Consider the following 27,602-nt stretch of genomic DNA (forward strand, 5'->3'; position numbering starts at 1 on the left):
CCAAATGAGCAAACAAAAAAACACCACCAAACACCAACAAAACAGCAGTAAGAGAAACTGAGAAATCTGGTTTTTAGTCCAGCAACAATAATGGAAAAGTTACTCATTTGGAAAATTTCTATACAAAAGCAAGTCTGTTAAGCTGTTTCATATATGAAAAGACAGCCTAGATAAACCTGACTAGTGCAGATTTTGCCAGCTGAGATGGAACTGGTTTGCCTGCCTTGGGCCATTCTCTGGGACGCTGGCCAACAGAGAGAGAACGGCCTTCAAAGCCAAGCTGGCTCCATCCAGGCGACGTGCTGGGAATGGCCGGTGGCCCACGCTAACTCCGCGTATGGGAAACGTTTGCAAGACCACTAGCGCAGTAGGGTGGCAAAGGGAATAAAGTTTTAATGTGGCATTTCCTGAAACTGTTTGACTAAACAGAGTGTCCTCTATCAATTTCCTAAAATGTATCACTTCTAATTTGTGTTATTTTCTATACGCATCTGCATTTCTGCTTTTCTATTTAATATGCGGTTTCTGTTAATGTGTCTTCATTCCAGAGTTGTTCCAGGCTGGGCTGTTTGAGAAACTTTTTTCTTGATTGTATTATCTGACTGTTCAATAAACTGCTCTCACAGAAATTTCAAGTATATCACTGCATGTCATCCTCCAAATTAAGACATGACAGTGAATGACTCTATATACTACAGATTAAATTTTACACATCACTATGCCCCTAACTTATAAATAGTACTGCTTATTTTATTGTGACTATTCATGTAAGTGAAATTACTTCAGTGCCTAAATGCTTGTAGGCTAAAGTGACTTACAGAGAACTGACCTAAGCTGTCCAACTCTGATTTTGTGACTGAGCAGACTCCTCTGGAAATGACAGCTCTGCTCGTATTGATTTTCTGACAAATTTATGACACATCTTCGGGACTTTTTTTTTTTTTTTTCCTAAAACTAGCAGAACAAACCACTGGATTTCACCTGATGCTTAAGAACCGTTTGCACGCTGTGCCCATGATAGAGCAAGCGCCTCTAAGGGCGCCCATGGCTCCGCGCATCCCTCTGCCCTCACCAGCCACCCAAGTCACCCCGCAAACGGGAAGCTTTCGTGGTAAAAGGAGAGAATCTCCACAGAACAACGGATTCCACTTAAATCTTAACGCGGCCGATGAGTTCGGGCACAGCGTGTGCCGCCCCCCCACCCCTCGCCACGGCGGGCAGCCCTGCCCGGCCCAGCGCGGCCAGCGGCGCCTTCCGCAAGGCCGAGGTCGCCTTCGGGCCCTCACCGGCCAGCGCGGTCCCCCGGGCTGCCCCGAGCCGGGCACCGAGCCCTCACACGGGGAAACCGAGCGGCGCACCCCGCTCTGTCCGCCCCTCCCTCAGCGTGCCGGGCCGGCCCGGCGGGCTCGGGGCGAGCGGCGCCGGGGCGCGTGGCGGCCGTTGGACTACAGGTCCCGTGGTGCCGCGCGGCGGCGGGCGGGGCGGGCGGCGGAAGGGGCGCCGCTCCCTGGCGGCGGCGGGGGCAGCTCTATCCGGGCCTTTGGCGCTCTCCCTTCCTTTCGCGCCGGCGGCCGCTGCGAGGCGGCGGGTCCATGTGCGCACGGCGCGGCGCGGCCCCGGTCCCTGCCCCACGCCTGCTCCTCTTCCCCCCGCCGCCATGGACCCCAACACCATCATCGAGGCCCTGCGGGGTACCATGGATCCGGCGCTGCGGGAAGCCGCCGAGAGGCAGCTTAACGAGGTGAGGGCGCTGACGGGGCCTGGGCCGGGGCCGCGGCCGCTGCGATACTGGAGAGCGGGAGGGACGGCGGCGCGGGCGGCGGGGTCGGGACAGGCCTGTGTGAGGGGGAAGCGGGGCCGGCCCGGCGGGAGCGGCGGGAAGGGGCCGAGGGCGCGGGGGGACGGGGCTGAGAGAGAGCGGGCGGAGGTTCCACCCCTCCCCAGTCCCTCAGCCCCGTCTCCCCGTGCCCTCGGCCCCTTCCCGCCGCCGGGCCCCGCCTGGTGTCACGGCGGCTGCGGGCCGGGCCCGGCCGCCCGCCTCGCATTGTCCCCGGCACATGGCAGCGAGGCCTCTGGCCAGGCCAGGCCGTGCCGGGCGCGGCTCTCCGGGCGGGGGGTGGCGGCAGAAAGCGGCGGGGGGGACGCCCCCGTTGCCTTTCCCGTCGGTAGCAAATTATCTCCATTGTCTTCCTGCTCAGCTGGGGAACGGGGAATCCATAGAGGGATGTTTAAAACCGTCGGTGGCGCAGGGCCCCACCGGCTCAGAGGCCAGACCAAATCCTGCCTGGGACTGACTAAGGGCAGCCTTTGGGTGTGGAGGGCAGTGATTTGTCAAGGACCCCCATTACTTAATAAGCAGTGCAGCCTAACGGTGGCGTGGAGTGAGTTCAGAAACATCTGGTAGCCTGGCGCTGTCTGGAGTTGGTACAAATCCTTTGGACTGGGGCTGGGCAGTGCTGCTGAGGTAGGTGTGTGTTCTGGGTGTAGTATCGACATGTGCCCAAGAGACGGGGGAAGACGAGAGTTCCCAACCCAGATGTGTCACTCACTTAGACTACGGTAACCTCTCACATTCGGATATAACAAAAGCAGCAGGTCCTAGTTCCACAGGTTTCAATTTTGTATTTTTGTTCTGCTTAACTCCACCTGGTAAGTGAAAACTTTTCTTTATTGACAAGGCTCAGCCATGGGACTTTTAGGTACTTTGTAAAAAAGGTGTTCTAGTGTTTGATTTGGAGAAAAGGTGATAGCTTGATGGAGGAGGTAAAGGATAAGCCTGTGTGGCAGCTCTTGTAGTGCCTTCAGTTGGCCCTTTCCACAAACATTTTTCTTGGTTGCTCTTAAGCAGACTTTAGGGTTGATAAAATAGGTTTACTGCAACAGATGTTCAGCAGAGCATAGATAAAGGTGAGCCAAATGTTCTGCTGGCAGAAGAGAAACATTCAAGAACTGAAGGTATGGTTTCTCATATTATAAAAAATTGTAATTAAGCTGAATTCCTGCATGTTTAGTAAGTGAATGACAAATAAATATTTGGTACAGTTTAAATAAATAGCTGTAAAATTATTCAATGTTTAATTGAAGTTTGTATAAAGTAATTGACTATCTTTTCCATATACTTTAGTAAAAAGTGTTTTAGTGTTTCTTATTTAAACCAGAAGTGCAAATAATGTAATTACCTATAAAGACAGTAATATATATTAAATCTTAAGCTGGCTCCAAAATGCAATTTTTTGTGTTCTATGCATGTCGATATCTATATATAGTAACTTGCTTGAAATCTATTTTAGCTATTTTCTGCAGGTATTAAGTTGCTGAATGTGCAGGAAGTTACATTCTCTTCCAGTCGGGATCTTCAGCAAATGGCTAACTCTGTTGCATGAAGGATCATGCTCACCAGCAACAGTTTTTTATTCAGATTTTTGAATTGAAACATCATGGTGTATTGTGTACTACATAAGTATTAAATTGGCATAAAGTCCAAATATCTGTGCCCCTTTAAAAACAGACATGTGTAAGAATTCTTTATGATTGGAAATACAGTCTCACTGATCTTGCACAGACCTTTTTGATAAAAATATTGGTTAAACTCTAAATCTGCAAGCACTTGTATGTATCTGTAGTTTTAGTCACATGATGGTCTTTATTTTGCATAGGTTTATTGAAGTCAGTTCTGCATTTGCTTGCAGGATACTGGTCTGAATTTGTGAACTATTAGGGAAATTGTGTTACCCATTAGTATTTTATTTCGGGTATGAGGGTCTTCTTCACTCTAAAGATGAAGTCATTCAGCAGTAAGCCGTATTCTTGCACATGGCAGGCACACACAAGTGTTTTTATAATTTAAGTTGATTAATTGTCCTTGGTTGACCTTTTAGTTTACCTTTAATTTGTCTGAAGTGCCTCTTTTGAGCTGATGAGTCTGGTTTTCAGTAGAATGGTCCTTTTACCTTATCAGAAAAGAATGTGCTTCGGTCAGTAATTGATATTCCTAATTAATGGAAGAGTTAACTATCTAGATCTTTCTTCATCACACTCTATCAACAAAGTTTCCACTGACTGGAGGAGGGAACCGAGAGTATGATTCTTGGTTTATCCTGGCTTTGTTATTTTTCCTTTGACCTTGGCTAAGTCATTAATTGTTCTATACTTCTTCTTTCTCTAAGTTTTATCAGGTTATATTGCCTGCATATAAAATGCTGTGAGAAATTTTGGAGTTGAGATATGCTAAAAAAACTGCAGGTATCTGAATCTGTTTGGCTTTACTTTGCTCGCTGTGAAAATAAGTTATAGGCAATGATACCAGTAGTTCTTGTGTCCTACAGCTTCCTGTGTAATTTCCAGCTGGTGATGTACCCTGAGGTATCTGTCCCTGTCCTACAGGGGAAAGCTGTGTTTTACAGGGACTTAGAACCAGACTCTTCAAGTAAGGTACTGGAAAGCAACAAGATGATGTTGCCTTCTGAAACAGTCTTTGTACTATGTATATAAAGTGTTTCCCAGAAATGGTGATGAAAATAGGTATTTTTAACTATACAGCTGTGGAATGGCACTCTGAAAATAATACACAGTGTTGTTTCATCTTTTAGTATCAACATATTTATAAAGGCACAGTTGCTAGATAGTGCTTTCCTTGGAGGTTTCTTCTTTGCGATTCTAGAGAGTTTATAGCTTATGTATGTCTTGTGAGTATCTGAGATTAACCCCAGTGCATCTGAGCTATTAAGACATCTTGAGAGCAATCCCCAATAACTCATCATTTTTTTAAGTCAAAGCTTAACAAAGTTTGCTTACAAAAATGTTATTCTGTTGCTCTGCTGAGAAGGTGCCTTTCAGAAGTTATGTTATGCTTAAGCTTTCTTATGTTCTAACATAAACGACAGGAGAAGGAGAAATGCTTTAGCTTGTTGACTAGTCACCAAAGCACACCATCAATTTAACAGAACACAGTAGGGCCTAGTTCAGTGTCTTTCATTGCCTGCTTAATAGATACAAATGTCAGAACGATGGAATGATTAAATTAAATGATCGGACTCTTGACTACTGAGAGACCTGGAGTGAAAGGTTGTCAGACGGGAAAAAGCAAGCTGGTTATTACATGGTCCCTTTCATCTAGGAATTTTAAAATGCTGAAATGCTGTTTTGGATACTGTGGGGTATGTATTTATAGTGTTAGCCCCATCTATATTTTTTTTTAACCTTTTCTAACGTCGTCTTCGTATGTAACACCTACAGCTAGATACTGTAGTGTAAGAACAAGAACAGAGCCCGAGTTTCCTGGCTCTGATTATAAGACCACAAACTGTCTTTCAAGGTTGTGAATGTGACATTTTACCAAAAGCACTTGTTTATTTTCAATTTTCATCACTTCCCTTATCTTCCATCTATACATTTTGATGTATGCTAGGTGGGAGATGCTTTGGGAAAAGGATGGTTTCTACACTGTATGTATCAAGGCTGGTCCAACAGCAGAAATCCCCTTGGGGGCAGTAAGGAACCGGTGGAGCTTTGTCTTCATTGGGAGTAACTTATATTCTTGTTGCATGTTGACCAGTACAAGGTAAAATCCTGGCAGGCAGGGCAACTTGCCACTTTCTCATGACTTAGCAAATAGTTACTGTGTGTGCTTAGCTAGCCTTTGCTAAGAGCACATTCCTCTCTTCCTCTGCGAACAGAGGAGCAGATAGGCTTCAGAACTTGCAGACGGCATTCTGATGAAATGAGTGTCAAGGATGTTTGTGAGATCTGATAAGCGTGCATGTATTTTTTGTGGAGCTTTAACTGGATTTACATATACATTGTAGCTGCATGAGAGGTGGCAGAACTAGCTTGCAAAAACCAGAGGTCAGAATGACTTCCACACCTGCTGAGTTCTTAAAAAAGAATTGAAAGAGTTCTACAGGGCGGTTTGCTGATTCAGCATGGCCTTGCAGTTCCTGATCTTACCTTTCTGTTAAAAAAACCCAAAACTGTTTCATCTCAGTCTTATAGTTGTGTTCACCTAGTCCTGTTATGGTCTAGATGAAAAATTGCATGTAGATTTTTTTTTTTCAAAATAGGAATGGCAGGGATGCGTTGAATTTGTATTTTTTCAGCCCCTTTAAAAATAAATTGTAGCCTTTATTTAAATGTATGCTACTTTGTATAACTATATAAGTAACCAAGGGTTCTAGTTCAGCAATATATGCTAAATATCAGCCATGCAATTTGCATTTTTGGTAATGGTAAAAGAGGTGCCTATAGTAGCATGTCTGTTATGGTATCTTAAATTCTCAATGTCCAAGAAGAATGCATGGAGGTCATTTTACCTGAGATTAAGCTTTTTGTTTTTATCATTTAGTGACATGCAGGTTTTGCATAAGATATGAATAATGTTAGTATTAAAGATGAATGTAACTGACTTTAGTGGCTATGATTACTGGGGGAAAAAATGCTTTTCCACATCATAATTAACTGTTGATAGTTCATACGCCATGAACTGGTTTCTTTAATGTTCACTTCAAACTTCATTTATATCTCAGATTACGTAGCTTGTGTGACACATTTCTCAAAAAGGTGTTTTAGTGCTTGGCTAACAAACTGCTAGGAAAATCTGCAATGAAATTTGCAAAAAGATTGTATGTTCTGGAGCAGTGATTGATATTAACAGACAGTGGTACAACGTTTGTGGTCTGATAGAATACATTCCTCAACTAGCGAGGCTGCATAGCAAAGATTGCTCTTGGGAAAAGTCCCTGAATTCTTTGGCTGTTGGACAACAAAGTCATACCAGTGACACGACGTGTTGGAGGATTCGTAAGGGGGAAGGACTCAAGATGCGTTTTTAATTTTTTTTTTTTTTTTTTTTTTTTTAATATTGAGTTACATGTTGGGAAGCAGCCTGTGTGACAGAATCACTTTTTCAGTTCTCATTGTAGTTTTCTAAGTTAATATTTATTATAAAAGGATATTTATAAACAAGGAGCAAGATAATAAATGACAAAGTTTTACTGATGTCAGAACTTTATGAAGTCGTAGAAATTGTTTCTATTCTCCACACAGCTTAGAGTATGTGGTAGCAGCCATTGTGAAATCCTGATTTTAATTCTGGCATACTGGAGCTGTGGGACTTCTGTGTAGAATGATACGACCTGACTGTGACTTTTGCTGAAGTGATGTCAGTGCACCCGATTCTTCTGGAGCCCGAGGCACATGTGGGCCAGCAGAATCTTCTACATTCACATAGTTCCCTGAGAGACCTTTGAAGTATTCTGGCTAATCGCATGCACTAAAATAAAAAGCTGGTATTTGTATAGAATATGTACCTAAAATAGGTGTGTTTTTGTTTAGTTGGGTTTTTTTAGCAGTGTTGTCAGTGAAAAGGAACATGGTGTCCTAAGAGGCAGCTGTCTTTAGAGAATAAAAATACTAAAGATTAAAATAACTGAAATGGATGTGTGTTGAGTACTTTTGAATGCTGTATATACAAAGTTGGCACCTATATGGTGTCTTACTCGAAGTTCAGTTGTTTTTTCCGGGTGCCAATAAAACATTGGATGTTCTTTCTAATAGTAGTGCAAAAGCAGGGAGCAAGTGACAAGTTACTGTAGTACTGGGTTTTTATTTGTCCCTTAGCACACACATGCCTTCATGTAGCTGTCCTCACTCCTCCCCACATTTCAGTTTCTCTGGAATCACCTTCCTTTCCATGGCTCAGGAAGGGGCCATTGTAAACAGTTCGGAAGTCCTTTATACTCCATATAGAATGCATAGAAGTGTTAATGTAGCTCTGTGTGAATTTAGTTACAAACTGAATGGATTAAGAGGAGGCTTGTTTGGAAAGTACAAGGGATTTTACTTATGCCACCTTGTGTTATTTCTAGTCTGAATCTCTGCTTTGAACCACTAATTGTGATAAAGTAGCTCATCCTCATGGTTGTTTGGTGTCTGATACTTGAGATGTTAATAAGGGTAATACTTTTAAGTTTTTTTTTTTTTTTAAAAAAAGATAATGGTATAGATGTTTGGCCCTATCCTTTAAAACTTGTGACAGTTCAAAGAATCTGGTGAAAATATATTAATCCCACATACTAATGTACTTGACATTTCTAGGGAGCTTCTGTAGCTTGATACAGGCATAAGCTTAGTCCTGTGGGTTGGTTGGTTTGTTTGTTTGTTTTAATGAAGAAAACATTATTCTTTGGTATTTTATTAAATTTCAGTGTGTGGCAGTTTTGCACACTGCTATCTATTTTTTGTTGGTTTTTGCTTTTAAGACACAACATTTTTATATACAGTTTATTTTGTTATTCTCATTAGTTCCTTGATAGCTCTTAAGCAATTTCCATGTTTTTTAATTGAAATAGATAGTTTTTATTAAAAGGATAGTTGTCCTTTGTCATGAAAAAGGGAAAGTAATTCTTCATTTAAAAAATTCTAGGATTAAATAATTGTCAATTTCCAAACATGAAATATATTGCAGATTTTACTATTGAAAAGGTAGCTGTTAAGTTTATCATAGCCATCATGGAAAGACATCAGTTTGCACTTGTAAGTCCATTTTATGCCCACTGTAATTTGACCTTATTTGCAGGTGAGTTAAAGGTTATTGAAACAGAAAGCTTTCTTCAGCAAGTTCATAATAACACCTTTAAGTACAGGAGGACTTCCAGTGACATTAATGTGAGGCATATAACTGAATACTGTGCTGAATTAGGGTCTACTGTCATTGGGTATTTGTTGCAGGAGAAGTAAGAGTGCCTATTAATGTTGCTTAAGAAACAAGGAACTTAATGGGCCTGGCGCTGTAGTAGAAATTAATAAACAAGTGAATTTTATTTCAAATGTATTTATTCAACCATTACAGAACAGTTGAAAACAAATACTTGTTTTTATTTGAAAGTGTATTTGCTTCTTCAGGACTTTGGGGATATCAGAGGGCCGTGGTCAGGAAGATGCGAGCTCATGTTGCGATGTCAGTTACTCCCAATTCATCACAACACGCTCTACAAATAAATGGTTCAGTTGGACCAGACGTGGGTGTTGCTTCTGTGGGTTTTCTGAGCCTGTAGGTTTGTAGTGCGCAGGATGAGTACATAGTAACATTTTAACATTTTGGGGAGATAAGTCAAGATCATAATTTAAAATCAGTTTTAAATAACAGGAGATAGAAAACAAGCTACACTAATCGACTCTTAGTACAAATGCATGAGCAAATGTCGTGTCCCAGGCTGTCCCTTCTACACTTGCTTGTAGTAGAACGTACAGGAGATATTTGCTTGGGAAAGTTAAAGTTGGAGAGAAGAACCTGGTACTGTAGGAGTGAGCAGGGCAGTGTTAACACTTAGGAGGAATGTTGACATCATTTCATACTGTCAAAAGAGCTTTCATCCTACTAAAAGAATAGGTAATTCCTGATTTTTTTTTTTTTAATGATATTAATTTCCTCTGCAGTAACAGAGACAATTGTTTTTGATAAATTGGTGGTGTAATTTTGATGGTTTTCAAAGTATTAATGTATTTTTTTTATGTAGGGAGTAACAAACTAAGTAACAAGTAGGTAAGAGGTGTTTTCCTAAGAGTTTAACAGGTTAGGTTGTATAGATCTACGCAGTTGTCTTTAACAGAAATGTTGCAAAGAGTGTATGAAACAATATTGACATATCAGTGAAGATAAATCAGAAATATCTTGGCAATTCGAATCTTGCAGTCATTAACCTAGAAGGGACCCCTGCGGATCATCAACCCTGAAGCGAAGCTCTTTTGAAGTTAGATCAGGTAGATGGGGACTTGTCCAACTGAGTTCTGAATATCTCAAAGGACGAGGTCCCACAGCCTCTGTGGGCGGATTTTTCAAGACCCTATCTGCCCTTGTGAATTTTTTTTCCTTTTGAAAAATAGGAATTTCCCACAGTGTAGCTCGTGTCCATTTGCTCTTATTGCTTCGGGGTACCATTCAGATGATGACTCAAAAAAGTTACTACTTAACCTTAAGGAAAATTATGTTGTTTTCCATTTATAGAAAGTGGAATTAATTTTTAAGGATTACAATTTACTTTTCTCAGCAAAATTAATATCTCAGAGTTTTTGATGCTTAGGAAAGGTGGATAAATGATGCTATAATAATATCAAGGTTAGTTTCCTTGTATTGAAAATACAATCTAGCATTTAGCGTACCAATGGCATTTCTCATTCCTGTAAGAAAAAACATGTTTTCTTTTTAAGTGAACTCTTGCAAATCCTTGCAAAGTTGTTACTCTGATGACGTGGATTTGTTTAGGTTTCCATACTGTTTGCTGTTGTATAGGTATGTGTGCAGTTGCTGCAGTGACACATAAATGGTCACTTGAACCTGTTCTTTAGAAAGATGAGCTGAGTTGGACAGGTTTGCTTAAGGCTGGGCTTAGTTTTAAAACATAGTTGCTGTCTGTTTTCTTAAATTGTTATATGATGAATTCATACCTTGTTAAAGGTCAATGTAAACTTGCTGCGCTTGGGTTTTTCTGGCTATTTAGACATTCTTCTTTCAACTAAGTATTTGTTCTGAATGAAGAACGTGTTTGGTGGCTGTAAAAGGATTTAATGATTTCTTCAACTCTACCTTAAACGGTCAGGTTTTTCCTCCCCCATGCTGTCTTCAGAATACAGTGAGCGTGAAACTTTGGAATGCTTTGGTTGATTAGCTGACTACTGTGAAAGTGTCTGAATTGCTGGTATTTTATTGAGTGCATTACATCATTATAAAGATATTGTAAAACCTAATGGGAGTATTCAAAAATTTAACATATTATACCTAAATAATTCTCTTTTTTTGACCCTCTACAGGCTCATAAGTCAGTGAACTTTGTTTCAACTCTGCTGCAGATCACTATGTCTGAGCAACTGGATTTACCAGTGAGACAGGCAGGCAAGTTTTCAAATCTTTTTTCATTGTATCTACTTTAATGGTGCATACACACAAGTACATATGCAGATACTGTTAAAGAATTCCAATTATTTTAATCTTAAATACTCAAAAGGTGGGAGTCTCTCAAGTTATAGTCATCTTGAACTATATTTGGCACTGTTCACTGAATAGGGAAGACAGAAAGAAAAGGTGGCGGGGTCTTCAGTGATTGCTTCTCTTTATCTCTGGTGAATAGTGGTCTTTAGGGAAACAGAATGGTTTATGATGCTAGAACACCTGTTTCAAGGAGGTGATTTAACCATATCCTAGTAACGCTAATTTTTCTAAACACTTGAAGTGGAAGAAAACAAATCATGTCTTTTGGAACCATGTTGATTTGTGCAGAAGCCATCAGTAAAATTGGATATTGAGTATTAGCAACTCCAAACATCACCTTAGTGCTGCTACAATTACTTGAAAGAGGTTTCTGATATGGTACTTCAGTGTTTTTTCTGACAGTTCTGGAAGTGTGGTCTTGATCACTTATTTGGATCTTCCACATAGTAGATCATTCTCAGTTGTAGCAGAAGCCTAACTTGCATTTTCATCTTATTGCTTGGGGGTACCATGCAGATGATGACTTGAAGAAGTTACTGCTTAGCATGTATAACATGCAAAAAAAGAGGAGGGGGGGACAGTGTCAAAAACAATCTCTGAAAATTCACCCTTGGTGTGAGCCAATTAAACACCAAAGCAGTCTTTGGAGAGTAGAGACAACTCGTACAACGCATAGCTTACAAAGCGGGCAGGTTTTGTGAGGCAGTTAATGGCATGAGAAATCCCACTGGTGACAAGTTGAAATCTGTATCACTTCAGTCTTGTAATGGCACATATCTGCTGAATGTTTCTTACCTTTGCAGACCCTTTCAGAAACACTTTGATTTCTCAATCTTCAGAAGGTGCATATGAAATTTGGGAAGAGAAGTTTATTTGTGGATTTGTACATAGAATTAAATTAATAGCAACTTTGTTTGTAGTTTGAGATTTCCTGTTGCATTTTGTAAGTGCTTTTCTTTCCAAGTGCTGTAATCTATATTCTGCCACCTAAGCAGTTTGGATTTGTTGTCAAATGGTAAATGCAGACATTTGCGCCAGCAGCCTGATTGCTGCGAAGTGCATAACCTTGGTGTAAAGCAGCTCTGTTTCTCTTTAGCATTCACTTTTGTCTCCCAAACTTCAGATGCTTAGTTGTTTTATATAGTCATTAGCATTGATTGGCTTTGTTTGAATGACAACACTGAGGAAATAATTATAAAGGATTTTTTTAGAAGTGTATTACTAAAGTGTTCCACAAGTATTTAGCTGTAGCATAAGTAAAAGCAATAGGTTTAGTATTTTTATACAAAAATACATTCTTCGTATAACTAAAAATATAGACATAACAATAAATGGGTAAAATAGTATCAGTCTATTAAATTATTAGGTTAATAGTTTGCATGGTGTATGTATTTTGATTCCCCAAGTCAGAAATGGTCAATGCATTAGTAATTTCAGTCCTTTTTTGCAAAATGTATGTTTGTTCTGTACTTTGAATGGCTATCATCTGATTTGCCACTTTTGTCTCACAGGGGTTATCTACTTGAAAAACATGATAACCCAGTATTGGCCCGATCGTGAAACTGCTCCAGGAGAGATCCCACCTTACTCCATCCCAGAAGAAGACAGACACTGTATTCGTGAAAATATTGTAGAAGCCATTATTCACTCTCCTGAGCTGATCAGGTATGCGGTTTTAACCTGGTTATGAATTGGCTGTGGTTTCTGACTGTTGGGGTTGGGTTTGTTTTTGTTTTTGTGGGTTTTTCTGCACAACTAAGATCACCTGCGTGCTAAGCATCGTTGTCATACACTGTGTAACCTAAGCATAGAATTAATGTAGATGGAAAAACAGTTTTCAGTTTGTGCAGCATGTACAAATTGGAAATTCCTCAAGTGAGGAGTATTAAGTAGAAAGTACAGAACTAAACCTTCTAAACGAAACTTGAAACAAGTGTAAGGTTGGGCCGTATTGACTGTTTCAACACCACAAGAATATTGTAAAAATAATAGCAGTAACTTATTTACTCATTGTATGTTTGATTTCCAGAGTACAGCTTACTACTTGCATTCACCATATTATCAAGCATGATTATCCCAGTCGCTGGACTGCAGTTGTAGAGAAAATTGGATTTTATCTTCAGTCTGACAACAGTGCTTGTTGGCTTGGAATTCTTCTTTGTCTTTATCAGCTTGTGAAAAACTATGAGTAAGTTTTTTCTACCATATAAACCAGCAGAATTAATATATTTATGTGTATTTTTTGTATACTGTATTTATATTGTGACCATGTAGAGTTGTGTGTGAGGTTGTACAAAGGTGATAAAAATCTAATTTTAGAAAATATTCTTGAATAATCAATATGCAGATCTTGGCTCATGTATCTTCTCCACTACATAATTACAAAGAAACTGCCTTCATTAAAGGCTTGAGATCAGAAAAAAAGAAGGTGTTTTATAGCAATAAGAAAGTCTGCTCAAAATCCTGACTTTTGCAGAAATTATTTATTTAAACCAGGTTTAGACAATTTTCACTCTGGGTATTAGTGACAGTAAACATATAAAGGTTTCAAAGGATAAAATATTGAATGCTAGGAAGTTCAGAATTACTTGACTGGCTTTGGTATGAACCCTTTGAAAATTTTGATAGCATCATCCAGCCCATCATCGGAAATCTTTATGAAAGGCCACTCTTCTCCTGGATGCAAGGCACTGGCCCCCCATACAGCGGAATGTTCTTTGCCCTGTATTTGCTGTTATGCTCAGAGCTTTGAAGCGGGGGCTGCACTTCGAGAAGTTCTGTGGAGCTTTGCTGCTGCTGGTATAGGAAGCTCGTTTGAGCTGGGTCAGAGAAAAGTGCAATCCTAGAGTTGGGGAATTGTAGCGGAACTGATGGAATCCACAACTTCTGCAAAGCACTGTCATGCATAACATCTTTGTTTCAGATACTTCAATTAACTGTTGCATTGAAAATTTTCACTAATTCCATGAATTTTATGTAAATTAGTGTAAAATAAGTGAATATCGATTACTCAAAAATCCTTGTTTACAGGAAACCTATAAAGACCTTTGTAATCCCATGCTGGAGTTTTTTTCTGTGGCTGAAAATTGCAAGTCTTGCTAGGAAAAGAAAATTAACAAGTTTCTCACTTGATTTTCAAATTAAACATCTTTAACCAAATATACAGCAGAGATCTGTGAGATACAAAACATGAAGTGTTCACTGATAGTATATTGTGGTTATAGCAATCCTTGTTTAGGGAAGAGTTTTGGAAGGAGCGCAGTCAATTGCGTGATGAACTCAGGTAACGGGTGTGTTTGTATCTTAGTTGATCAAACCCTCTGAGACCAGCAGCTGCTCGTACTTGTTCAGCTTTCTGGTGAAGCCAACAAGGGTTGGTTTCACATATCATGTAGGAATATGCACATTTCATTGTGCAACAATATGGGTGTAAGCAGACTTTTGTAAAATTTGTTAAATTACTTATGTCAGTTTGGGGGGGAATTTTTTTTTTTTTTTTAATGTGAAAGGTAAAAATCTTGGGACTTCTCAAGATTATTTCTTTTTTGCCCAGATCCAGCCACCAAGATCAAATGGCTGCTCTTTGCACAGTCATTTTTTCTGATCTGTTTAAATCGTGTCTTTTGTGGAAATTAGAAACTGAGTTTTCCTGAGCAACATTTAGTCCTTCTGTTTTGGTTTCAATTTCAGAAAATACATGGAAACTATATTATTGATCAGGATTTTTGAGCTCACTGTTTTGTAGTATTTTTATGGAACGTCTGGCAGCAGACTGAGTTGACTTTATCTTATATTTCTGCACATTGTCACTGCTTAAGAGGCTGAACATCGATACTTAATATTGGTGAAAAGTCTCCCGAAAATGTTTGTTTTTTAAATCTTCCCAAGAGTATTGCAATATTAATTGCTTAAACAAAAAAAAGCTGTGCAATCAGAGCCTGCTCAGGGTCCGCCATGTGGCCCTGAAGCCTACATTCTCTGTCAGATTGTTAGATTTGGGCAAATTAAATGGTAAAACGTGAGAGACATCACTGGTAAACTGTGAGTGACCTCCCGGTTTGCGTTCTTCGATGTCAGTGAAGTAATGTAGCTTCTGGAAACGTTTTGATAAATTGTGAACTCTGATAAACATCTTTCTGGAGTTTTACTGACCAGCCCAGTGTCTGCCACCCTTGGCAATAATCACGTACCTTTTGCTTGCGGTCTTTGTAGCGCTCTGATTGCTTTTCACTATAGGAATGATGTGGCTGAACATGATGTAGTGTTCAAAGTGAGCAAGTTGGCAGGAGTGCATTACCAGCAGGAAACTGATGTGGATATATAGTGGAGTAATGGATGCTCAGCAGTTTTCTAACTTGCCTTTTAAGTGTAATGTTGTCTGGCTATAGCTTTATTTTGCTTTCTGTGACAAGAAGGGTTTTTTTTAAAATCATATGCTGTTATGAACTGTAATACAACCTACTTGTGTCTACACCAGGGAAAGGTGGACTTTTAAAATTAAAAAGTTACCCGAAAGATCTACAAAACTAGTTTGTTCTTATTTTAAGGTACAAAAAACCAGAGGAGCGGAGTCCTTTAATAGCTGCAATGCAACATTTTCTACCAGTTCTGAAGGACAGCTTCATTCAGCTCTTGAATGATCCATCTGATCAGTCTGTCCTCATCCAGAAACAGATCTTCAAAATATTTTACGCCCTTGTCCAGGTAAAAAATAAACTTTGTGTATACTTGATCAGTAATTTAATATAAAGCATTATGCTTTTCCTTAAAATAGTAAATGACAGAAATATTAATTATATTAGATTACATCTGAATAATTTCCCCTACTACTCAACCGTGGTATGAATCACAGGGTTTTGGTATGCTTGATTGTGCTGTACTTTTGCTTTTGTACGGTGCTATTCCTGGTTGGCATTAGGTAGAACTAATGCACACCACCCTCTAAGGTAGTGTGTTTGCTGGGAAACTGATTAGAAAATTCTAATGAGAGATTGTAGAGGCCAGCCTATGTAGAATTACCCCTGTAAATGCAGCAGTTTGGAATGAAACTCTTAATATGCTTCTAATTGCTTCAGAATTTAGTGTAACATCCATTTAAGTAGTGTCTTGGCACTGCATGAGTGGAATGAATTGGAGTAAAGACCTCTAGCACCTTTCAGAATATAGAGGGTATAGATTAATTTGTGGTAAATTCTTTAGCCTGTTTTTCTGAGTCCTTTGCTCAACTTTCATAGCTAAGTGTAGACAAAGATTTGAAACAGCTAGGATTCAAACTGTGAAAGTAACATTATTTTCAAATTGCTTTATAATAAATGTATTTTGCTTTTTTTTTATAAGTACACATTACCTTTGGAGTTGATAAATCAGCAAAACCTGACTGAATGGATAGAAATCCTGAAGACTGTTGTCGATAGGGATGTACCAGCTGTAAGTGGCTTTTTTTTGCTATTGATGTTTTTAAGCTGAAATATTTTTCATTCATTAGAATGTTAAAAAAATAAGCTTTTTAATTCTGCATTCTTTTTTTCTCAGTAGATGCCAAAAAATAAATTTTAAAGCTAAATAGTGTTTTAAACAGCCTAGACAAGTTTTGAAAATATGTAGCTTGTATGGGAGTTCTGTTGTTTTTAAATAATAACACAACTTATTCTGGTTTCTTGTTTCAAGAACGTGTTGACCATTTATGCAGCGTATGTCATGGGATTTATTTTTAGATATGCTGTACTTTATACTTCTATTAAGCTAGAAGCGCAAATGGCAGGTTAAAGGCAAAATATGCTGTGTGGTTGTTCCAAATACAGGTAATCTGAACTCTTCATGAATAGTAAATAATCTTTTTCCTTTTTTCCTAAAGGAAACCCTTCAAGTTGATGAAGATGATAGACCTGAGTTGCCTTGGTGGAAATGCAAGAAGTGGGCTTTGCATATCTTAGCTAGACTTTTTGAGAGGTATTGTCTCTTCTATTGCTATTTTTTAAAAACCAAACAAATATTCAAGTCATTAACATTGCTGCACCCTTGAATTTGCGTACTTGCTTCTAATTCCAGGTATGGAAGCCCTGGTAACGTTTCCAAGGAGTACAATGAGTTTGCTGAAGTGTTCCTGAAGGCGTTTGCTGTTGGTGTTCAGCAAGTAAGAACCGCTCAATGTGGGGGGTATTAGGATAAGTTTAGAGTTAGTAGTGATTGCTTATTTCATGATTTTCTGAAGAGACTTCTTGTTCTTCACAACTATTTTTTTAAGCACATTGGTATGGAAAACACTGACATCTATGGCTTAAAAGAAAATAATGATTAAAAATTATTAGTTTGCCATGTAGGACAATTCACTGATAGTAGCCTATGCAGCATTGCTAGTCTGTGAATAGAGTAAATGCCGTCATATAAGCTGTCAGATGAACTTCAGATAAATGCTGTCAATTTTTCTCTTTCTGGAGGAGTTAAGTATTTGTGCGGTATAGTTGACCTTCTTACCTACCCTTTAACCATGATGATATAGTTGTTTTTTGACTCCAAGTCAGTGAACTCTAAGCTTTGTAGCGTTCTGCAAAAGCCTGATCAAAGCAGAGGCTTGATTACAAACATGTGAGTTTTATGGTCACTTCCCACACACCTGCCTGTCTGGGAGTTGCCACTTCTGCAGGGTCTGTTACACACGGAATCACAGAATGTCAGGGATTGGAAGGGACCTCAAAAGATCATCCAGTGCAATCCCCCTGCCGGAGCAGGAACACCCAGATGAGGTTACACAGGAAGGTGTCCAGGCGGAATTTGAATGTCTCCAGAGTAGGAGACTCCACAACCTCCCTGGGCAGCCTGTTCCAGTGTCTGTCACCCTCACTGAGAAGAAGTTTCTTCTCAAATTTAAGTGGAACCTTTTGTGTTCCAGTTTGAACCCATTACCCCTTGTCCTATCATTGGTTGTCACTGAGAAGAGCCTGGCTCCATCCTCGTGACACTCACCCTTTATATATCTGTAAACATGAATGAGGTCACCCCTCAGTGTCCTCTTCTCCAAGCTAAAGAGCCCCAGCTCCCTCAGCCTTTCCTCATAAGGGAGATGCTCCACTGCACAAATAATTGGTGCACTCATGCCAAACTATCCTGGATTTACCTTTATTGGAGTAAATTCATAATTCAGATAGTCCTACCATATGGCAGCAACCTACAGGTTTACCCAAAGGGACAGAATGGATTGATGGGGTGGGAGAGGCAGTCATCTGCCTCTCTTACAGTGCATGCGTTTGAAGTTAGTAATTTGAACTTTTTGAACAAGCAAGAAAATGCCCATGAATATTGGGAAATTTTTCGATCTGACTTTTAGCTCCTGGCTGTACTGTTGGCTTGTGTTCTTTTGAAACAAGTTCATTTATTTTTTGTAAAATTTCTTTGTGTTGGCTCATAAATCTGTTTATATTCAGGTGATTAGGTTGTAAATGTAAATAGACTATTAATTTTTTAAAAATCTCTGGGAGCAGAATGTTTTCTTCAAAGCCTTTAATTAGAAGAAAAGCTCTTAGTTCAGTTTCAGTTGTCTTATTTTTCATTCCTGATGAAATGATAATTAATTACAGGACTTTAAAAGAGGAAAAGTAAGGAAAGTATCTCCTGAAAGGGAAAGAACATTTGTCACATGAGTGTTAAGAAATATTATCCCAACATTCTACTCAGAAAAGTGGAGTCAGTGTTACCTTCTGAGGTGCTTATACCTGTAGATGACATTGGATAATTATTACATTTTCTTTAAGACCTTAATGGTTGCTTTGCCACTTCCAAGATAAAATGAAGTTCTGACAAAGACGGCAAAAAGAAGTATTTGAAAAGATAAATTTAAACAGTTCAACAAAATACCTGGTGTTTTTTATTTGTATTTTCTTTGAATCAAAGTCCATCCTTTTATTGCATCTAGGAAACGTCAAGAGTTTAAGTATTAATATTTAAAGAAAATTGCTAAAAAGTGAGACTTTAAAAGGCTTACAGTTTCTTCCTATACAATGCTGTAACTTGTTTAGAAATATGAATTATTTTCAAGGTGCTGTCTTCTATTTCTGTTTAGAAGAAAAGTCTTGGACATATGCTATGCTCAAGTAATTAATTCTTCAAATAAATTTCATAGAAGATTTTTGAACAGGGTGTATTTCTTTACAAAAACTGGAAATATGTGAAATGCTGAAGAATACAAATTCTAATAATATGCTTGACTCTACTCTCCAAAGCATACACACCATTTTATTAAAGGAGTAATAGATAAATATATAGTATGGGATTATAGGTTGTTCACGTATAAACTTGACATATACTGCTAATATTATTCTTATTGCTACTTCTCATTAATTATTCTTTTTATCCGCTCTGTATGTTTTTGTCATGTGCATGTCACCAACCAAAACAAAAAATGCAGTACATTCAGCATTAGTTATAGTTGAGCTTTCGTAAGCTTGGCCCAAATAGGCTGAGCTGCCCAGCTGGAATGCCGCGATTCTTAGCCCTTGAGTTAGCAGCTGGTTTGCTCGAGACATTTCTCATATTGAAAGACCTGATGTGCCAGAACTAAGCTGTGGTCAAACACGGCTGCCCTGGAGCCTCCATCCCACATCCTATTTTTCCTCAGTGCAGTTCTTAAACCTTTCCTTAATATTTTTAATTTCTTCCCTTATTGCATTTGAATCATAAAACTTCAGATCAAAAATTCAGAAATGCCAGCAAACTGGACCTTCTTGTATAAGCTTTTCCACTGAGAAGATTGTATTACTATATGTTAAGTTCTAGTTTGCTGAAGAGCCAGATTACTACTTTTGCCAAGGACAAAGAACCCCTAATTTATATTTTTTAAATCTTGCCTGAGCTGCCACCATGGTGTAACTTAGGCCGTGGAGCCTGTCTCAGAGCCATGCATTAGAAAAGTTCAGTATGTGATGTTCATACAGTGGTGGTCATTTCTTTGCTTATGTTGAAATTTATGAAGGAAGGAAATCTTTAGAATGTCGTGTACTCTATGTAAAACTGCAAGAAATCTCAGCCTTCATTATTTTCCTGATTACTTTTGGAAAGTCTATATTTTAAGGCATACCATCAAGGAAGTAAAATACGTTGTAGAGCTGTTTACATGCTTATTCAATTTTGATACCAGTTTGTTAGACTGTTTTTAATGATTAACGTTCTTCTTAATTGTTCTAACCATGTACTCGTGTTCTACTGATTTTTGGAAGTGACAAGCATCTGTCAGTTAAGGCATTGTTTTTGCAGAGAATATTCTCTTTTAGTTAGTTCACAAGAGACTAAAAAGGAATTTTGACGTGTGTATGCTTTGATACTGCTTGAAACAGCTGCACTTCTGGACATTTGCACTCTTTTCTATCCTAAGTCAGTATCTACTGCCACCAAAGCCTTGTACTCGGGTGTGGGTACCAACCAGTTCGTTCTTAAGTCCAGGAGGCTTTTAAACATGAGCAGTTAAACTTTGAGGACTGATAATGCATCTAGAGCATGAAACTGTCTGTAAAGTTATGAATTTCATAGTGAAGGAATGAATCCTCTTTAAACTGAAGTCCCAGACATCTCGTTTGGGAGAAACGCTTCAATGTTTGTGTAATAAGTGTTATCAATGTAATTCCTTTTCAAAATAGTGGACCTCAGTTTCCCAAACTGTTTTATTGGTGATATTACAGATTGATAGATATCTTTTGAGTTCCTTCCATTTTGGATTTTTTTAAACATTGTTGTTTTATGTAAAGAATTAAATGAAACCCTGGAAATGGGATTTGTCATTTCTCTGCATTTGGTGCTGCTGGTCTTGAAGGTGCAGTGTTGCCACTGACCTGGACTGGGCTACAGGGAAACTCTCTTGCATTACCAATAACAAATTTCCCAGTGAGCTGGAATTTAATTACTAGTTACAGTCCCATGTCCATTTCATGTCCTTGTTGGTGGAGAACCGTGGGCTGTAACAAACCCAAATCCCTGTGAATAGTTGTCAATGCCACCTCAGAAGAAGAATTGAGGCTGGAAAGCCAAGGACAGAGACTGGTTCATCATTCTTGACACACATACATTCACAAAATCACAGAACGTGACCTCAAAAGATCATCTCCTACAGCATCACTGCTGTAAGGCTGCTCATAGGCAAGAATCAGTAGACTGTGTGAGTGTACAGTATTTCACCAATCCAGTATTTGGGTCTGAATTTCTGCCCCAAGGAGTAGCAAGATGGAATAATAAACCTTGGATGGAAAGGTCCTGTGCGCTATGTAGATGATGAATTAGCATGTATGTTTTCTATTATTAAAGGACTGTATTTTTAAATGATGTGCAGCACCTGATACGAACTGCAAATTGCCTTATAAAATTAACAGTGACAGGATTAGTCAGTACCCCTTTTAGTCTAATGAATAAACAGTGGGTTTTTTTTCTTGGATTTAAAGGGATTTGTATGTAGGATTGTGAGGGAGGGCAGAATTCTTCTGGTTAAAATGGTCTGTGCTCAGTATAAGCTATTGATGCAATCTGATTTTTCTAGGTGTTGCTGAAGGTGTTGTATCAATACAAAGAGAAACAATACATGGCTCCTCGAGTTCTGCAGCAAACGCTGAATTACATCAATCAAGGAGTGTCACATGCAGTCACCTGGAAGAACCTGAAACCTCATATTCAAGTAAACCATTTTCAGGGTTTAATACTCAGATGAGTCAGTAGTACATTAGTCAGTCTGTACAGTGTTTCTAGCCTTGCTAGAATTAGGGACATCTGTTATAAATATCTGGTGAAAAGAGTTTAAGCGTATTTGGTGAAGGTTACCTTGATATGTGAACAAAGCTATCTAATTGCTTTTTTTGCTGTCAGTCCTTTGTACTTTTGTGTATTAAGGATTACAGTGTAACAGAGCAACACAACAAATGTGTAGATAGTGTTGACTACTGGATTTATGGCATTGAATTATCTCCACATACCATTATCCAAAGCAAATCTAATAGCTTGCACTGTATTGTAGCTCTACCTTAAATTTAAAGTTCTGGTTTTTGTAAGGTAGCACATAAAATCCTCTGTGTCCGAGTAGTTTTAGAATATTACCATGAGAAGCGACAAGATGGGGAAAATCTGTGAAATATAGAACAGAATATAGAGATTGAGTTAGCAGTGCTACCCTGTTTTCAGCTTTTTTTTTTTTAATTGCAGGGAATTATCCAAGATGTTATTTTTCCATTGATGTGCTATACAGATGCTGATGAAGAGCTTTGGCAAGAAGATCCATATGAATATATTCGCATGAAATTTGGTGAGAATTTGAAGTCTACTCATGTTAAAATATGAATTCAGACAAAGATGGAACTTTTATAGGGTTTTTTTGTGAAAATAGATATGACTTTTAAAAGATAAATCACTTTGTATTATCCAAATAACGTAATTTCATATAGTTAACTTTTGGATATAGTGGTGGAAATGACAGATTACATATGACAGTTAACAGACACAGGTGTTTCTCCATTTGAAAAAGTAGTTAATTTTGAGTTACGAAGTTTTTGTTAGAGAAGTCAGGCAATCCAGGTCTTGCAACCAATAATTACGTAAGTTTAATGTTATTAAAAGTGTATGCTTTACAGTAGCTTATATTTTGGGTCCTGAACTTTTTACAATCTTAAGGGATTTCAGACATGGCATAATTCAGAACAGATTTACCATTATGGTAAATGAAACATTACGAAGTAAGCCTGACATTCCAGGCTTGTCTAATTTCATCTCCTATGGCTTGCTGCTATGTTGTTGGGGTTTTTTATGGGTCTGTACGGTCCTTTCAGGCCAGGGAAGAAAGAAGATACTTAGGCTTCCTGAACAAATCCTTCCGCTAGGACTTTTATGTGTTCTGTATCTCTCAGACCAACTGTACAGGTCTTATACAAGGCTCTGTTCATCTTCTGCAGAGAAATAAGAAACTCAGCATTTTAAACTCAATTGTGTGCTTGCCTGTACAGCAAATAATATGTATGCCAAAAATTGACTGCTGTGTCTGCTTGTACTGTTGTGAAAGATTTATCTTAAGAATACGGAAGACATAGGATTTCAAATTAGACATGTAGAGCCAGTGGTCATGAAAAAGTGAAACATGCATAAGGAGTCCCCAACCATTTGTTACTGCTTGGTCTTGGAATACCTGTATTAAGAAAGCAAGATTAACCACCTGAAAAGAAAGGGAAATCGTTGCTCTGTTGTTTCGTATTAAATCATTAGGTTACGTTAAGATCATTAACTGTAGTAAAGGAACAAAATTTATAGCTGTTACATGTTTACTTAATAGATGTATTTGAAGACTTCATTTCTCCAACAACTGCTGCTCAGACGTTATTGTTTACATCATGTAGTAAAAGGAAAGAGGTAAGCTATTCATGATTTTACTTAAATACGTTAGCTAGATTTAGCTTATAGTCTCCATTTGTTGAAAGAACTACTAATAGAAGTTTTACTTTTCTGCTCTTTGTCATATCACACTACACTAAAATTTATCATTCCTCTCTAACTTATTTTGTACTGGTCTATTTGTGATTTCTGTATTTGCCCATTCCCCTAGGATCTGTCTATGAGGAGTGTTGTATGTTTATAAGAAAGACATAAAACATGATCCAAATTCTAGACTTGGAGCAGATTATTAGAGGTTTGAGCATTTCAGAGCACTGAGGTATCTGAGATGATTGACTGAAATACTTTGACTAACTTTACATGTAATCTAGGTCTTGCAGAAGACAATGGGCTTTTGTTACCAAATCCTTACGGAGCCAAATGCTGACCCTCGTAAGAAAGATGGTGCTTTACATATGATTGGTTCTTTGGCTGAAATTCTCCTAAAAGTAAGCATAACAAATCTGGTGGTTCCTTTGGTTCTTTTTTCCTCCTTTCTTTTCTTTCCTTTCACGTATTGTGTCTTAAGAGAAATGAGAGTAGCTCTTTGAGTTTACAAGTTTTGGAGTCACTGCCAGTTTTTTTAAAGCTGTTGAACTTAGTTTGTTTGGTTTTGTTTTCAGCTTAATTAACGCAAGTTTTATTAGGTCATGTTCAAGTTCAGATGATTGTTTTAGGTTCCTTTAAGTTCTCTGCTTCTAGTAAGAATTGCTACACCATTTCCTGCACTACACTTAATTACATTCCTTGGGGTTTTTTTGTAAAAGGAAGGAAGGAAAAAAAATTCCATCCAGTGAGAGGCTATTGATTTAATGAGATCTTTTCTGTTTATAGAAGAAGCAAAATAAAGTGAAATTAGAAACCATGCTCAATTAGAATGGTAGCAACAAAGATGCAGGGCATGGACTTGTACAGCTCTGAGAAGTTTCCCTGACGTCTTTTGCTTTTGATACCAGAGTATGTACTGCCAAGCAAAAGGTGTCTCTAGGAGTCAAAAAATTACTATTTTGACTGAAAATTGTAAAAGTCCATGTAGGTTCCAAGTGTAATTACTAATTGTTGCTTAACAGAATTTAATAAAGGAGGAAGTTAAAAGTCTGAGAATTTTTTTATGCTTTTCACACTTTTATATGTGTCATTTTTTACTGGATTAGAAATGCAGGAAGTTTTAAACTGTTGTGTTTCTATTCTTATTCTGACAGAAAAAGATATATAAAGATCAGATGGAATATATGTTGCAGAATCATGTGTTCCCTCTCTTCAGCAGTGAGCTGGGTTACATGAGAGCACGGGTAAGAATGTCTGAAATGTACTGTTAAGATGCACTGTATCTTTCAACTGAAGAATTCAGGAATATTCTTTATATTTTTCCCTCTAACAAATGCACTCCTCTCTGCACCTTTTCTGTAATAAATTGTGTGCTTATTTCAGAGATGAGTATCTGTCTTGATGTGTGATTGTAGAGAACTACTGTGTAGGTTGAAACTGGCTGCAGAATTGTGTGCATAGTTTTCCATCTGTGTCTGGTGGTATGGTCTGTCTGTGTTTTGCATTTAGACTGTACTGCTCACACAAAACCTGTGGCCACAGATGAACTTGAGATCATAGTACTGGTCTAGTGATGTCTGAAAGACAAGCCTCCCACTGGCCAGCCTCCACACTCTCAAACATCTTCGCCTGTTTAAAAGTTTTACAGCATCTTTATTCAACAGTACTTCAGATTTAATGATTTGTGTGTGTTATGGGTGTATGAGTAGTCGATAATCCTGCTTGTAGGTTTTGTAACTCTGAATTTGTTCAATGTGGTTTTTTTCAGGCTTGCTGGGTTCTTCATTATTTTTGTGAAGTCAAATTTAAGAGTGACCAGAATCTCCAGACAGCCTTAGAACTCACAAGACGGTGTCTGATAGATGACAGGGAAATGCCTGTAAAAGTGGAAGCTGCAATAGCACTTCAAGTTCTGATCAGTAACCAGGAGAAAGGTAGCACTCTTTTCTTAAACCTACAGCAAGCTTTACTGGAATAAACATTAATATTGCCATGTTCAGGGAGACATGTCCTCTTCTTTCCTGATGTTCATTTATTTCTTGCAATTGTAATTTGTAATCGCTTACCGTAATTTTCCAGCTGGAAAATTTTATATTTTTATAACATCCAAGTTCATGGTACAATGAATCCAGTTCAACAACACCTAATCATTGAATCAGAAATACAGTGGCAATATAAGCACATCTGTCTTAGCATACATTCATTCATGTTCAGTTTGTTTTGTTTAAAGCTGTCTTCGTCCTTGCAGGCTTTACATTGCTTAGTATTCCTGATGCTGGCATAGAAGCCACAAAGCACACGTAAATTCTGTATCAAATGATTTGGCTAATTTGACAAAGATGCATGTGTACTCATTCCTGTTCAATTAAAATTTGCTTTGATAAGTAATCTTGCATTCCATAAAGACTGCAGAACTCTGGCTTTCGTGCTTCAGTTGTGATCTTGGTATACATTTTGGAAAAAATTGTTCTGAATGTTAGTATTGATATAATGGCTTATACTACCCACGGGTTTGGCATATTAATGCTGAAGCACTAAATATTAATAAAGTATATCTTGACTTTATTACACTGATACTGTAGTTTTGTAAGAATGTCAATTCAGGTATTTCCACTTGTTTTACAGCTAAAGAATATATTACTCCGTTCATTAGACCTGTAATGCAAGCTTTACTTCATATTATAAGAGAGACTGAAAATGATGATCTTACTAATGTGATTCAGAAGATGATCTGTGAATATAGTGAAGAAGTTACCCCAATTGCAGTAGAAATGACACAGCATTTGGTAAGACTTTCTGATGACTTAGGAAAATGTTTAATATGTGAAAGCTTGGTATTTAAAATTCAGATAGTTGTTCATCAGTCAATAGCTGTTGTTACTCCAGTCTGCTTAAGTGCATTAATACAAGTAATCTTCTGCATTTAGACTGTTTTTTCTCAGAAATGTCTTCATAATGTGAACTAAATGGAAATTTCTAAGAATCATTGCAGAAATGTTTGAGAAATCTTTATACATATTTTCTCCTGATAGTGTTAAGAGTGAATTTTGGTAGCACATTTTCTGTTGTCTTTACAAGGTGATTTAGGTTTTCTGGTTTAAAATAGGAAACTTAAGAGCTGATTATTAATAAAAATTTTGGTGTGAAGATGTTATGTTGTATGCAATGTGAAAATGAAAATGAATCCGCAGGAGAAATACAGAGCTTGAATTGCTGTGTCTAGCAAGTTGTACTAATGGTTTCAAAGGCAGAGGTCAGCTCAGTGCTTCCCTGTTAAAGGCCCATGTTCACATGTCCTGTCTGGGAATGCCTGCAAAGTGATCCAGTCTAGTTCAGCTGCCAATTAAACACTGTCAGAAAAACTTACTGGTAGAAAATGTGTTCTTTTGCATGGAAACTGATGTCATTTGTATGTGCTTATTCATTAATGGATAAAGAATGGCAGCTCAAATGATTTAACATTCAAATGTTATCAATCTTGAACATCTGGAAGGGAGCTGTCACCTTCTAATATTCATACATGTTTTTTTAGCAGAAGTCCTCCTCAAATTTTGTGTTATACCAGACTTGCACAATTGTTCTTCATCTCCAAGCGTGTCGTCCTTAAATGACATATTTTTTGGTTGTTTTGCTCTTGCATGCAGGCAATGACATTTAACCAGGTGATCCAGACTGGACCAGATGAAGAGGGCAGTGATGACAAAGCAGTGACAGCAATGGGAATTTTGAATACTATCGATACACTTCTTAGTGTAGTTGAAGATCACAAAGAAGTAAGTAGAAGTTAGTTTAGAGCTAATATGTATTGTCTGAAACACTGAAGGCCTTTTGTAGTTACAGTGCTCTGACATTGTTATCTGAAAAACTGTCATTTCAGCCCAAAATACGTGAAAACAGAAAACAGTGAAGTATGTATCATGCAACAAAGTTGTAGCAGCGTGGGTCAAATTTCTAACGATACGTGTAGTAATAGAGTGTAAATATTGCTGCAGTATTTCCCATGAGAATCCAGGTTCTTGTTCAGACAGGTGGAAGCAGGTGAGCTCTGTCAGCTCAGCTGGAAAAGCCCCTCTGCTGTGATGAGATCTGCCCCTCAGAGAAAGTAGATAAAACTTCAATTAGTTTTGAACCTCGACTCTGCTTAGTTTGCTCTCTGCAACAGAACCGATGTCTACATACAGCTGTT

At 38.3% G+C, this 27,602-nt stretch overlaps 1 protein-coding gene across 1 annotated transcript in view; it reads left to right on the forward strand.

Moving 5' to 3' along the window:
- The first annotated feature begins 1,536 nt into the window (after nt 1-1,536).
- Nucleotides 1,537-27,602, forward strand: part of IPO7 (importin 7) — a 35,807-nt gene continuing 9,741 nt past the window's right edge. The window contains exons 1-16 of the mRNA XM_082059345.1: nt 1,537-1,741; nt 10,804-10,885; nt 12,493-12,646; nt 13,011-13,169; nt 15,529-15,685; nt 16,319-16,408; nt 16,836-16,930; nt 17,030-17,114; nt 21,498-21,632; nt 22,154-22,253; nt 23,271-23,347; nt 23,701-23,817; nt 24,571-24,660; nt 25,185-25,350; nt 26,042-26,202; nt 27,061-27,189. Coding sequence (XP_081915471.1) covers nt 1,658-1,741; nt 10,804-10,885; nt 12,493-12,646; nt 13,011-13,169; nt 15,529-15,685; nt 16,319-16,408; nt 16,836-16,930; nt 17,030-17,114; nt 21,498-21,632; nt 22,154-22,253; nt 23,271-23,347; nt 23,701-23,817; nt 24,571-24,660; nt 25,185-25,350; nt 26,042-26,202; nt 27,061-27,189 — 1,881 coding nt within the window. The 5' untranslated portion in view covers nt 1,537-1,657. The remainder of the gene's footprint in view (nt 1,742-10,803; nt 10,886-12,492; nt 12,647-13,010; nt 13,170-15,528; nt 15,686-16,318; nt 16,409-16,835; nt 16,931-17,029; nt 17,115-21,497; nt 21,633-22,153; nt 22,254-23,270; nt 23,348-23,700; nt 23,818-24,570; nt 24,661-25,184; nt 25,351-26,041; nt 26,203-27,060; nt 27,190-27,602) is intronic.

Source organism: Streptopelia decaocto (assembly GCF_964273445.1).
Source record: "Streptopelia decaocto genome assembly, chromosome: 7".
NCBI lineage: Eukaryota > Metazoa > Chordata > Aves > Columbiformes > Columbidae > Streptopelia > Streptopelia decaocto.